The 12690-nt window shown below is 40.8% G+C and overlaps 1 protein-coding gene across 1 annotated transcript in view; it reads left to right on the top strand.

Moving 5' to 3' along the window:
• The window catches only part of LOC121885230 (ephrin type-A receptor 5), a 70485-nt gene that overhangs the window by 28355 nt on the left and 29440 nt on the right, over window positions 1-12690 (top strand). Inside the window, exons 4-5 of the mRNA XM_042394477.1 lie at window positions 3478-3633; window positions 3804-4142. Coding sequence (XP_042250411.1) covers window positions 3478-3633; window positions 3804-4142 — 495 coding nt within the window. The remainder of the gene's footprint in view (window positions 1-3477; window positions 3634-3803; window positions 4143-12690) is intronic.

The following is a 12690-nucleotide window of genomic DNA, read 5'->3' as shown; positions in this document are numbered from 1 at the left end:
ACCATAAATGTGTATGTGTATGTGTGTGTGTGTGTGTGTGTGTGTGTGGCAACAGGCTGAAGCAGACAAAGGATCAGGTGTGTCCTACTACCCTGAATGCAGCACGCCTTCTCTCTCTCTTTCTCACACACTCACTTATTGTACATAGAAGAAAGTGTAGAAAGTGATAAAGTTGTGCATCAGTATGCAACAGAGTAAAATGAAATTAATGAAAATAAATGAAAATGCAATACAAAACGTACATTTAGTAAAACAACGGGCATGGACCCATTTTTCTCTCCATGTATCCCCTTTAACAAAATAAAATACCAAAAAAAGAGAGTAAAACCATTGAAAAAAAAGTGTTTTATATGATCTTTTCACATCTGAATAAAATACACCCTGAAGGCATACGTCAGCGTCTGTGCTCTGTTAAGTATGAATTATGTCATCAGATGTATTTACTATCTGCACAGTCAAAACTAGGCCAGCTTCACAAATGCCTCATAAGCAATGTCTTGAGCCTCAGTTCATAATTAGGGTATGTGTGGCATCCTACATGCCAAACACATTTCATGAAAGGCTTCCTCTGTCTGTGTTTGTGTGTGTGTGTGTGTGTGTGTGTGTGTGTGTGTGTGTGTGTGTTAGTTAGTATGTGTGTGAAGCAGAGGTAAGACATAGAGAGAGATCGAGGGCAGAGGGAGAATTTTTCAGGCCTAATGTTCCATGACAACGGACCAAGGTTCCGTCAAGGTGAATCACAGCCACCGCTGCCTAACGCCTGAAACGCACACAAATCTTCCCCTCCGCTCCTCCTTTTGTCTCCTCCTTTTCTCCTCTCCCACCGTCTCCCCTCGTAAAACATGGCCCTCTTCCCCCTTATTCCCTTTTCCAATCTTATCTCCTTTCTACCTCCTCGTATTTTCTCCTCTCCTGCTCGTTATCCTCCCGTCCTCTTACCTGAAGTTTAATTATGTAGATCTTAATCACAGTTTCAGTCTGAATGGGCTTCACAACAGTCACATTAAGAAACAATAGGTGAAAACAACAGCTTAGGGTGCTTTCACACCTGCCTTGTTTAGTTCGGTTGAATGGAACCTTGGAGCGTTTACCCCCTTGGTGCAGTTCGTTTGGGCAGGTGTGAACACAGCAATCACACTTTGGTGCGGACCAAAGTAACTGGACCAAGACCACCTCTTCAACAAGGTCTCGGTCCTTACAAAGGAAATGTGTTCCGGTTCGTTTGTGGTATGAAGGTGATCCAACCAAGATAAGACCCAACTGCAGGAAGCATTGTGCATTTTTTGGATCAAACCAGCTCACGTAGCCAGCTGTATTGTGATTATGCTCCCCTCTCCTCTTCAGCGGACTGAAGGTAGCAAGTCTTCGCGTAATGTGAAGCAACACGTTGTTCTGGGCTGTGCTTTGGGGCACCAACATGAAAAAAATGAAAAACATAAATAGTTTTTGTGGTCAGCAATGGCAGATACACCAATTATAAAGCACTTGATTTATATTTTATTTATTATTATTCTTATTTAGAAGAATATGAATAATACGATTAAGAAAACAGTAGCTGCTCTGTGTATCTTTCAGCACCACAGTGTGGAGAGCTGTGAGGAGAGAGAGAGAGAGAGAGATGCTGTTTATTTCAGTAATAAAATAGTACACTTTATTGCTGATAGAAAATATGTTCAAAGACCATTTTACCAATCCACCCTGCTGTGTGGTACAAGTACCCCTGCGTATCCCGGAGTGCTACGGTTCATACATTAGTTTTATTTTCTGTTTTACAAAAGCAAGAAGGAAAATCAAGTCCTTTATAAATGTTGTAGCCTATCTGCCATTTCTGAAACACAAACTCTCCTTTCTCCACCCACCAACCCCATGAGATTTCTGACCAATGAACAGAGTGACAGTTCCCGTATGGCTTTTGTTGATACATTGTGGTTAATTTAAAATTTGGCCATGTGAAACCAAACCGAACCAAAGGGAAAATGCAACAAAGTAGCAACTCACCCACTGATTTGGACCAAAGCAAACGAACTATAGGTGTGAAAACACCCTAGAGCCCTTAGAGAACAAACACAGATGAAACATCTCCTCACTTTTGTCCAATACTCGTCTCTCTGATATCCTCTCTCTGCTCTCCTTTCATCCATTATCTCTCTCTCCTCTTCTCTTCTCCATCTGTATCTATGGACATAGTGATCTGTGGAACTGCGGTTATGAAAAGTCCAATATCCCATTAGTGTTTCATCCTCAGTAGTGTATTGTATGTGCCTATTTGTATCTGTCTGGGTGCAACAGCAACATAAGGAGGACAATGATGTGCTGATAAGTCAGTGATTTGTTGGCTTGGGTGAGCGGGGATGCAGCCATGGCGACAGAGGTTGTTGATGTATTCCTGCATGTTACCATTCTGAGTATGTCACCCTCCTGTCTACCTGCCCCACTTAGATCAGCCGTCTGAGTGTGTTTGTGTGAGAGGAACAGGGATTATATCTGTTCCTGTCCGTGTTGGGGTTGTTTGTATATGCAGCACGTACGGGGCTCGGTGGGTGCAGTAATGTGCAGCAGATGCAAGTGCAGATTCTTAATCAGGTGCTGGTTACAAATCACTGAATTGAAGTAAAGACTGACACAATGTCAGGGTGCGTAGAGAAAGCAACACATTAGCAGTAATAGCAGAGTAGCAGCAGCAGCGTCAGTCCTCAGTCAGTTTGTGCACAGGATGTGTTCAGGCACAGGATTGAGTGTTGGTCACCCGCGTTACACCCCAATACATAATCACTTAGTTATGTGCATTAAACAGACTTAAAGTGCAAAAGCACGCTTGTGGTCATGGTTATGCATGTATGCATTAACGAGAGTGAAATGTGAGTCGTAACGCGTCCTATGTAGACAGCTTCATTAATTAAAATAGAAGCATATCCGTTCCAGCACTCGTGTGAGACGAACAAGAGAAAAACGTGACTGAAGAGCCTCCTGTGTGCAATCTGTGACTATGTAATGAAGGAAAACCCCATAATAGGAAAAAGTAAACTTTTTTTTTTCTTTGGTTAAGATAAAACATGAAGAAGAGAACAGGGTTGCACAGGGTGGATAAGAGAGGTAATCCCTAGAGGGATATAGAAATAAATCAGACTTCAAAAGAAACAAAGAAAAATACAAATATGACGACAAAAAAAATATGTCATAAAATGCTTTTTTTCCCAATTTCAGTACTGCAACTAGTATTTATGATGAGGAACCTCAAAACAACCACAACCACCCAGGGAAATTGTTCTACCGCTGTGATGCTGACCTCCTTTTTTTTTTTTTTTTCCAAAGGAACTAACCATGCTGCCCTGCTTTTTCTCTCTCACCCTTTTTTTTTTTACCTCTCTCCCCATGACCCCTTTCCCTTTCCTATTTATACGTCTACTCTTATCATCTCATCTCTTCTTCTCCAACCCCAAATACCCCACGGCATCCGCTCCCCTCCATATCTTTCAGTCTGCAAAGTGGGGTTTTACCGCTCGCTGCTGGAGTCTTTGGCCTGCAGTAAATGTCCGCCCCACAGTGTGGCCAGGCAGATGGGAGCCACTTCTTGCAGCTGTGAGGATGGATACTACAAGACTGATTCCGACCCTCCCAACATGGCCTGCACACGTGAGAATATGATAACGATTTTATATTTGCACATGCTTACCTCTCGATTTTCCTGCTCATGTTCTCACAATTTTGGCAATTTACTTTTATTCTCTGAGTTACTAACAAAAGCTGTTTATCTTTCTTCTACCTTCTTCTTTCTTCTTTTAACGCCTTTCTATTACTCTCAGGTCCTCCCTCTGGTCCTCGTAATGCCATCTCCAATGTCAATGAGACCAGCGTCTTCCTGGAGTGGTCTGTTCCTATGGAAACGGGTGGCAGGAAGGATGTGCGTTACAACATCCTGTGCAGACGGGTCTTGCCAGATGGAAGGGGCTTGGAAGAATGTGGCCCCAATGTTCGCTTTCTGCCACGCCGCGTCGGCCTGTCAAACACCTCCGTGATGGTGGCCGACCTGCAGTCACACACCAACTACAGCTTCCTGCTGGAAGCTGTCAATGGGGTGTCAGAGCTGGCCAAAGACCATGCCAAGCAGTATGTGTCACTTAATGTGACAACCAATCAGGCAGGTATGTTGCACCAGATCTGTCATAACTGTCAATACTTTTTTTCGCCAATCACAGTCTCCCCATGGGTGCTCCAGTCATCACCACAGCTGCCTTGTTTTGTTTTCAGTGTTCAAACTTATTCCCCAATTTCCCAACAGAAACAGAAATCATCACCCTTTTTGTCATGACTCTTTTTGGCTACAGACCAGCCCTATAACCACGGTTGTCCGTGACTGAGTAGCACCATTGATTGGCCAGCCGAGTGTTTGAGTTTTCCCATCGGCTGTTACTCTTTCAAAATGAATCAGAGTGAGATGATGAAAGCGGAGGACAGCAGCATGACACAGATTGACTGTGTTTCCTGCTCCAAGCTCTGACGCTCTCAGCTCCAGTGTTAAATGCAGTGAAGTCAGCTAAACTCCTGTTTAAACAGACACATACCAGCGTCTCTACCGTCTCCTCCTCTACCGTCCAGTGTGATCCACTCTCAAGCTGACAGCGCTGTCAGCAGCTAGCAGGAGAGATGCTCCATACTGTGTTTGCACTTTATAACTGAACTAATAGCAGCACGCAAACTTTTCATTTCTCTGACGTTCACACATCAAAAACGATGAACAACGGCATTAACACACGAGTCTTGCAGGAAAAACATGTGACTCATGTAGGCTGTTATATCAGTTTAGTGTGGGGCGGCTGCTCTGCAGATGCGCTCGATTTTACTGTAGCTAACTGCGGTAACCAGGCAGAGATGAGCCTCCTGAATTTGCAACCGAAATGCTGTCAAAACCTTCATTCATAATTTCCACCACGTCCTCCATAAGAGGCAGAAAAAAGGCGCATAGAGGGAGAACGCACAGTTAAAACACCCCAAATAACAATCACTCTGACAATACATAGTGAGAAACGAGATATCCACAGATAGAAACAGATTGAAGAGCAGGAGAGATTAACGGATAATTAGATTAGTTAGAATTACCATTAAAATAAGTTCTCTTTCAAATCAAACATCCCAAGATATGAGTGTAAAGTATTGTTCTTGCAACTGCATTTATAAAACATGTCATATGATGTGCTACTTCAGTACACTTTCACAACAAATATTTCTAGGACCACTAAAGAAAATTGCAACAGTCTTGTTTTTTCATCTTATTGAAACTGCCACAGACCAACCTGTGCATCAAATTGCGGGTGCAAATATCTTGGTCTGCTAACAAAGACACCAGATGATCAAATTATCACAGTATTTATTCAACAAATCTGTTGCTGTATTAATTTTCACTCATGCACCAACCCTGCAGTGAATGAGGGAACATTGCACAGTGGAAATCTTTTTTTGTTTTCGCATTTGAATCCAGATATGTCATTGAAAAAGCAGCTTGGTCCCCTCAATTAGGCAGTGCATTTCATCAACAAAATTTGCAGGAATCGGTGGCATAATGAAAGCTCTTGATTTGCAGGCTGTTTGTGTATGGGCTGTCTTGTGTGATAGCAGGTGTTATTTTGCATGCCTATCAACAATGATGAATCACGCTGATAAGATTGAAGTACACATGTAGTTTTTTAACTGGGAAGTACTATTTTTGATCAACGATGGGCAGAAAAAAAGAGCTTTTGTCTGTATGTTTTCCACTTGTAACTGCTGGGAATATTTGATTATCTGCAATGCCAGAGCAGCTTGGAAAGTCTGTGTGAGGAATTATAAAGTATGCCTGAGCAAGGCACTACACCAACAACAAGTGAGCAGCACAGTGACCAAACATAAAAGACTGCACTAATATTGGACAATGAAAGAGTCCAACTGCTCCCCATAGCTGTAAATATTGGAAGCTTTGTTGGTTTCCCTTTAAATGGAGATTAAAATTCATATCTGCTTTGGGAACCCATTTTTATGTTTACAGGAGGTATGTGCTTGTGTAGTTAATTTTATTTGCCTGTAATGAAATGGGTAGCACACAGCGTAATGAAATGAAAAAAATATGAGATTAATGTTCTCCTCCCCAAGGCTTCCATCTGGAGGCAAGGCTAGAGAAAAAACAGTTTTTGAAGGAGCTTGTTCATTTCTGTTTGTTAACAGATGGTTCATTGGCAATCAAAGAATAGTTGGAAGTAGTAGTAGGCTAATAGTAGTAGGATGAGTACAGTATGTGTGTGTAGGAGAGAGCCAGATAGGCAGAGAGAGAGGCAGATGGTTGACAGTCAAGAGTAATGACGGCCGTCTAACCATGTTGTCACTGTGGCTGTCAGCAGACTGAGTGGATTACACCAGACTACAGAACTCACGTTCAGTTTATTTGAGTTGTAGCTGGATTAAAGTTAGCCAGTCACTGGACCAAATGGAGATTAGGGATTACGTTAGATTACACATGGCTGGCAGAGGCACAGACAGATAAAATGTGCTACTCTTTGGCATGGGTGTGGTTCAGCTACTTTAAGCTAGCATGAATACACTTGCTCAAATTGTAGAGTCGTATAGCAATCAATAAATCAAATGAGTCAAACAAAACCTTGTTTAGTATGTAGTACCTTGTGTATATATTGTGTATATATAGTGCAGTTTAAAGTGCTTCACAGGTGATTTGACAAACTAATCAAACTAATAAGGCAGTAAAAATATATGAATATACTAATATACATAGTAATAAACGTATCAATGCAGGGTTTTCCCTTGTTTTTTTTGAGATAAAGATGGCAAAGGCTGGAGAGCATGCGTGGTGCAGCACACACAATTTGTGCACGCACCTTAAGAGTGTCATGCGCTTAAGTGAAAAAAAACACAATTTGACAAATGAAAGTATCCATGGGGATTGAAATTTTATACCAAGATGCAACAAAAAGATGATAAATAAAGGTTGTGACAAATGACAGTGTTTATTTTGTAGCATGGAACGATATGCTTATCTCCCAATTCAATACTATCATGATACTTGGAGCCAATTTGATTCAGAATCGATTCTCGATTCAAAAATGATTCTGAATGAATAGAAAAGGAGGCACAATTTTTTGAAAAGTAATATGAAACATAACTGGCAGAAAATGGTCCGCAGCCTTTTTATTTTAAAAAGTTAACTGCATTAATGAATGAATGAATTAATGTGAAAGCATCTTACAGTCTCTTGCCTTGCATTTTGTATAGATGAATTACAAGATAACTCTAGCATGTGCGTGCTGAGACTGTCTGGGTGCTGCACTGCCCTCGCAGTTGAGTTCCGCCTATTTCGTTGATGGAATTTTCAACAAAGGTGGTGTCCAGTAATACAAAGGCAGCCAGCTTTTGAGTTAGACCGGCAGGGAAAACCCTGCAACACTGTCAAGTGTGATATAGCTAGAAATATTGCTATGGGCCTTGTACATAATTGTATAACTCCACATCTATGAGCTTGAGATAAGTATGGGGGAGACAAACACTCATGTATGTCCTCAAACTAAATCATGTCACTATTAGATGACTTCACAACGCACGACATGGAGGCTTGGTCTTCAGGGATGTAATGTCATCATAATTCAGTGTCTCTGTAATCTCTCTTTGGAATGACAGTTGAAACTAACAGTTGAGACTACTTGTCAACATGGATGCCCTGTTGTGTTTTATCTTGTTTATGGTGGAGAACAGGCGTTCTACTGTGCATCTTGTCAATGCCAGTGTGATAATCGCTCTCAGTAGCTGAATCATGCTGTGGAAAGTATCTTAAGAGTCCAAAACTTTTTCTTGTTTTTCTTTTGTACTGCATGAAAACTCAGCTCAGGGGCATCTACTGTAACCACATAATGTCCGCTGGGCTTCTGTAATGTTACTGCAAAGAAATGTTATATAATGGTAACATTAAGGCTATGGAAGATGTTTCTTCACCAGCGGGAGATTGCTGAGTTGTCACCTGGACTCAGATGCAATGGCACTGGTGATGTCACAGCCCTCGTTCAGCAAAGAAGTTCTCCGGTTTGACAAGTACTGCCTTTTTGATGCCTTGGTAAATAGTCCCTTAACACCAAGCTGAAGAACATAATTTCAATGACCTCTTTTTATTGAAAAGGTCAGTTGTGTGTTTCGCCTCTGGCCACATCCGTCATTGCTGCTGCACCTTCAACCACACCCAACAGTGATGTTTCGGTGTATCAAATACACCCTGAGTACATTTCTACATAACTACAGCAAGGTGAGAACTGGAGGTCTTTGTGTCAAGTTCTTTTCTTCCCAAAGTAATCAGAATATTTAACAATAATCCTAAAGCCATAATTGAATCATAATTAGCAGTGTCTGCCTCAACTCTGTGCAACAGATGTAATTACCCAATAAGGACTTTGATCAGACTTGCAAGCATCAGTGTTTTGCCTTTTGTGTGGCGCTTGTGTTTTGACTGTGCTTCCGCTTGTGAGGATAAAAAGGTGAAAACAAGAGACCGAGACAAAAGTACAGAGAGATGAAGGTAACGGGAAAACTGAGAGAGACAGAGACAGAGAGAAAAAGTCAGAGGATCCGCCGTTTGATGTGTGGGAAGTGTCATACTCGATAAGGGATCCGTGAAATAGGTGATTTCACAGTGTCCCTGTGAAGCCCTGCTGAATAATAAAGTGTTGGTACTCGTGAGGAGGAGATTGGGAGAGGTGAAAGGCTGGAGGGAAAGAGGGGAGGGAAGGAAAGAACAAGAGGAAAGAGGTAGAGGGGACAAACTGTGGGGGAGAAATGATGGAGACGTTATGATAAGGAGAGGAAAAGTGAGATTGCAAGCAGCAGTGAAGTAAAGGGAAAGTAAAGGAGGAAATGGGAGGCAAGATAAATAGGAGAGGGTGGATATTAACTGCTTATACACACTTGTACACATTCAAAAACATGCAAGTCATGTATTTTGCACTGCTTTGATGTTGCCTTTCACACTAATACATAATTTTGATATGCTAGCTAGCTAGCTAGCAACCACTATTAAAGCTGCAGTGTGTAGAATTTAGTGGCATCTAGCGTAATGGACTTGGCAGAAATGGAATATTATATTCATGTTTGTTTTAATTAGTGTATAATCACCTGAAAATGAGAATTTCTGTGTTTTCCTTACCTTAGAATGAACCCTTTATATCTACATAGGTCCCCTTACATGGAGGTCACCATGTTTCTACCACCATGTTTCTACAGTAGTCCAGAATGGACAAACCTAACAGAGGACCTGTCAAGTTTTGCAGCCACCGTAGGTCCTCCTACACACTTTGAAGAGGGGGTCAATGTATTCAGTTTGTTGCAATCTGCAACCTCACTGCTAGATGTCATTAAATCCTACACACTGCTCCTTTAAGTAGTTTCAAAAAGAGGCATCAAGAAGCACCAATCATCTGTATTTTAGGTATGCATTAATGCTTTTCAACACCTGAATGACTGGGATCACTTTATTATTTATTCTACATGAAGAGAAACTGTCATTCATGAATCCAAATCATAAAAACGAGGAAGCTTTGAATCTGAACAGTCAGTCTTTTGTCAGCTGATAAGCTCTATGATCATATATGCATTAAATGAGTTTCTCGGGTAGCTCGGCTCTATTATGTTTTTATTTCAGATCATTTGTTCTTCATGTTGTTCACAGCGTGGGAGAACGGTGTGGTAACTGCACAATAAATGCTCCCATACATTGTTTTTGCTGTTGCTGGCAATTAATCAAATGAATCGTGACACATTACCTTGTGGGTGGTGAAAAGAAGTGCACAGCCTAGTGCTCTGGCCATGTGTCTTACTTTTGTTTTAGGGATATAAAATAAAGTAGTGGGCTGCATGGGGTGTTTGCACAGAATTGAAATGAACTGAGCTTGAAATGGGAGAGGTGAGAATAAAGCAGAGAGGATATGGGATTTGAGAGTGCAGGAAGACAAGGGCAAGAAGTAGGTGAATTTATATTGGGTTAGGAGGCTTCTAATATTTTGAGTATGGGGGCTAATAGCCCTTATCTAACACTGTTGATGTATCATGGTCCTGAATGGCCATTAGAAGGAACCCAAATATTGCAACCACTCAAGGGTGTGTTAAGACAAAACGCAAAGTGAATTTTCACCTCATGTCATTCACTTCTATTTTAGACCATTTTTGTTTATTTGCTCCAATAAGCTAAAATACATTATTGTCCTTTAGCTGGTAGCTGCAGACTTATCGACTGTGTCAGTGTGAGGGTGCCTGTGTGTTTGTGTTCAGTTCAGCCTCTGACTGAATTCAGAACTCACCAGAGACTCCATTTCTTTCAGTTATTTCCCTCCAGTGCATTACGTGTCACCCTGGGAGAATTAGTGTCTACTGGCATCTTTGCACTGACTGTGTGTGTAATCACTTCGCGTTCTGTCTGAACACAGTTAGACATTTATAAAATTTGTTAAGAGAATAATGGCAAAAATACTAACTCAACATATGGCAATCATAGCAAAGGCAGATATAAAGTAACAAAAAACACGAGTTAAATAAATAAATAAAGATAACGCTGGATTTTTTAGCTTTACTCACCAACTGGAGCAGCAGTGCACTCAGTGCTGCCCCCAGTGGCTGGAGAAAGGGAAAGAGATTAATTTATTTATTGATTTCACATAGATTCTTTTGATTTTGATGGATATCAACCTCTTTGTCCGAGTGAATAATGTTTTGTGTTACTTTATTCACACCTGCCATAAGCTTTGCCTTCCACCTTGTGAGTCAGTATTCTAAGCATTCTTTCAGAGTGAGAGAAATGTTTGGGTTACGTCTGACTGACTGACTGACTGTGATATGTTGTATCTCAGTCCTCGATCATGGCTAGGGCTGCCAAATGACTGTCTCCATTGTAAATGTATGAATAGACTGAGAGCAGCATGGAATAGAGCAGGTAGGTGGGAGGTTAACATGCAGGCAAAAGAGACGACTCTGGTACTTTAAAGCCTTAATAAAGCCATATCTCTCTCTGTTTCCACTCCCTTTCATTCTGTTTCTCGATCTATCTCTCTGTCATTCTTTGAGGGTAGTTAAATGATAATAAACCAGATAGTAGAAGGTCTGTATTGATTTTGGTAATGGTGCAGACAGATAGCGGGTCTGAGAGGCTTATGTTCTGCGCTGTGATAATGTTGCTCTAATCTGAGGCCAGAGTTGTTACACTGGAGGGCTTCACTTGTCCACTGAATAGGTTTTCTAACCTTTCTCTGCATGAAGTAGAATGTCATGCGGCTTCAGATGGATCGAAAATCGCCACACAGACATAAATTATTGCAAAACACATCATACAGTATGTTCATTTGTGCGTGTTACCGTACTGTAGGCGCTCATTAGCAGATGTAACATTCCCTGGAAGTGTTTAAACTAGGAAGTGTGATTCCCTGTTGCTAAAATGAAAGTGTTGATGGGTCCCTGTCTACACTCTTCCACCATGTCCACCCCCCACACCCCACCCCTCGTATTTCATCTTTCACTTTTTTTTTCCATTTTTGTCAACCCACTCGCTTGATTTCCATTCCCTCCCCCTCTTTTGGCACCCTTCCCTCTCTTCCATCACCTCCTGTTCTCTCTCTGCATTAGATCTGTCATATTTTAAAACACTTGTTTGTTTAGTCTCAGTTGCTCATTGTGTAGAAAGGTGCTTCCGTTGACTAAAATGTTGCTTTGGGTGTTATATATAGATGTTGCACATCTGTGGTGTTTGGTATCCGGTGAAAAGAGAGGATTAGGGCTGAGAAGAAACAGGAGAAAATTACTTGATGACAAGATTGGTCTGTGATCAACATATGGTATTTTTAAATGTGCTTCAAGTATAAACTGGCTTGGCTTGTTCAATAAATGAACCGAAAACATCACAGTTGCATTAAATTAGAATTCTAAAAGGAAGTTTTGAACTTGGATTACTGAAATATATTCACAGTTTGAATGGGTGCTGAAACCATTAGTTAACTGATCAATCAACAGAGAATATTAATCCACAATTTTAATAATACATTAATCATTTAAGTCATTTATCAACCAAAAAGTCCAAACAGTTGCTGCTTCCAGCATCTCAAATAAGAGTATTTTCTGCTTTTTATCACTGTAAAATAAATACTTCTGAGTTTTTTTTACTGTGGATTGAACAAAATAAGCAATTTGAAGACATTTGAGCTCTAGGAAATAGGCATTTTTTAAACTAAAGAAATGTTAGCTGTAGCTCTATTTCAAATGTATACTTTATCTTTCGACTGTCACATCACAAGTTTATTTATATAGCCCTAAATCCCACAGTAAGTTTGTACCAGAGGGCTTTACAATCTGCACGCCCTCATATGACACTTTCAATTCATAACTTTTGATTAAATACAGCACGACAAACTGCATCCATTTTTGAAGGATTTAAACTTAAAAACAGTTTTGGTGTATTGTTACCCGTTAAGCTGCGGGAAAAAAGAAGCTTCCTCTCTCATCATCGCATCCCTGCCTTTATACCATTTAAGCATTGAGTGTGTGTGATTCGGTCTCTGGTTTCAGGCTTTTAAGATGTTACAGATAACACTTCTGTGCAACCATCCACTCAGGATACAGTTACTGTGTTTGTAGCGATGATTTATTCCCTGTAGAATTCTGCTGAGGCTATTGAAACCTAAACAGTGT

This window comes from Thunnus maccoyii, chromosome 19, assembly GCF_910596095.1.
Source record: "Thunnus maccoyii chromosome 19, fThuMac1.1, whole genome shotgun sequence".
Taxonomy (NCBI): Eukaryota; Metazoa; Chordata; class Actinopteri; order Scombriformes; family Scombridae; genus Thunnus; species Thunnus maccoyii.
This window is presented reverse-complemented; position numbering and strand designations above follow the sequence as displayed.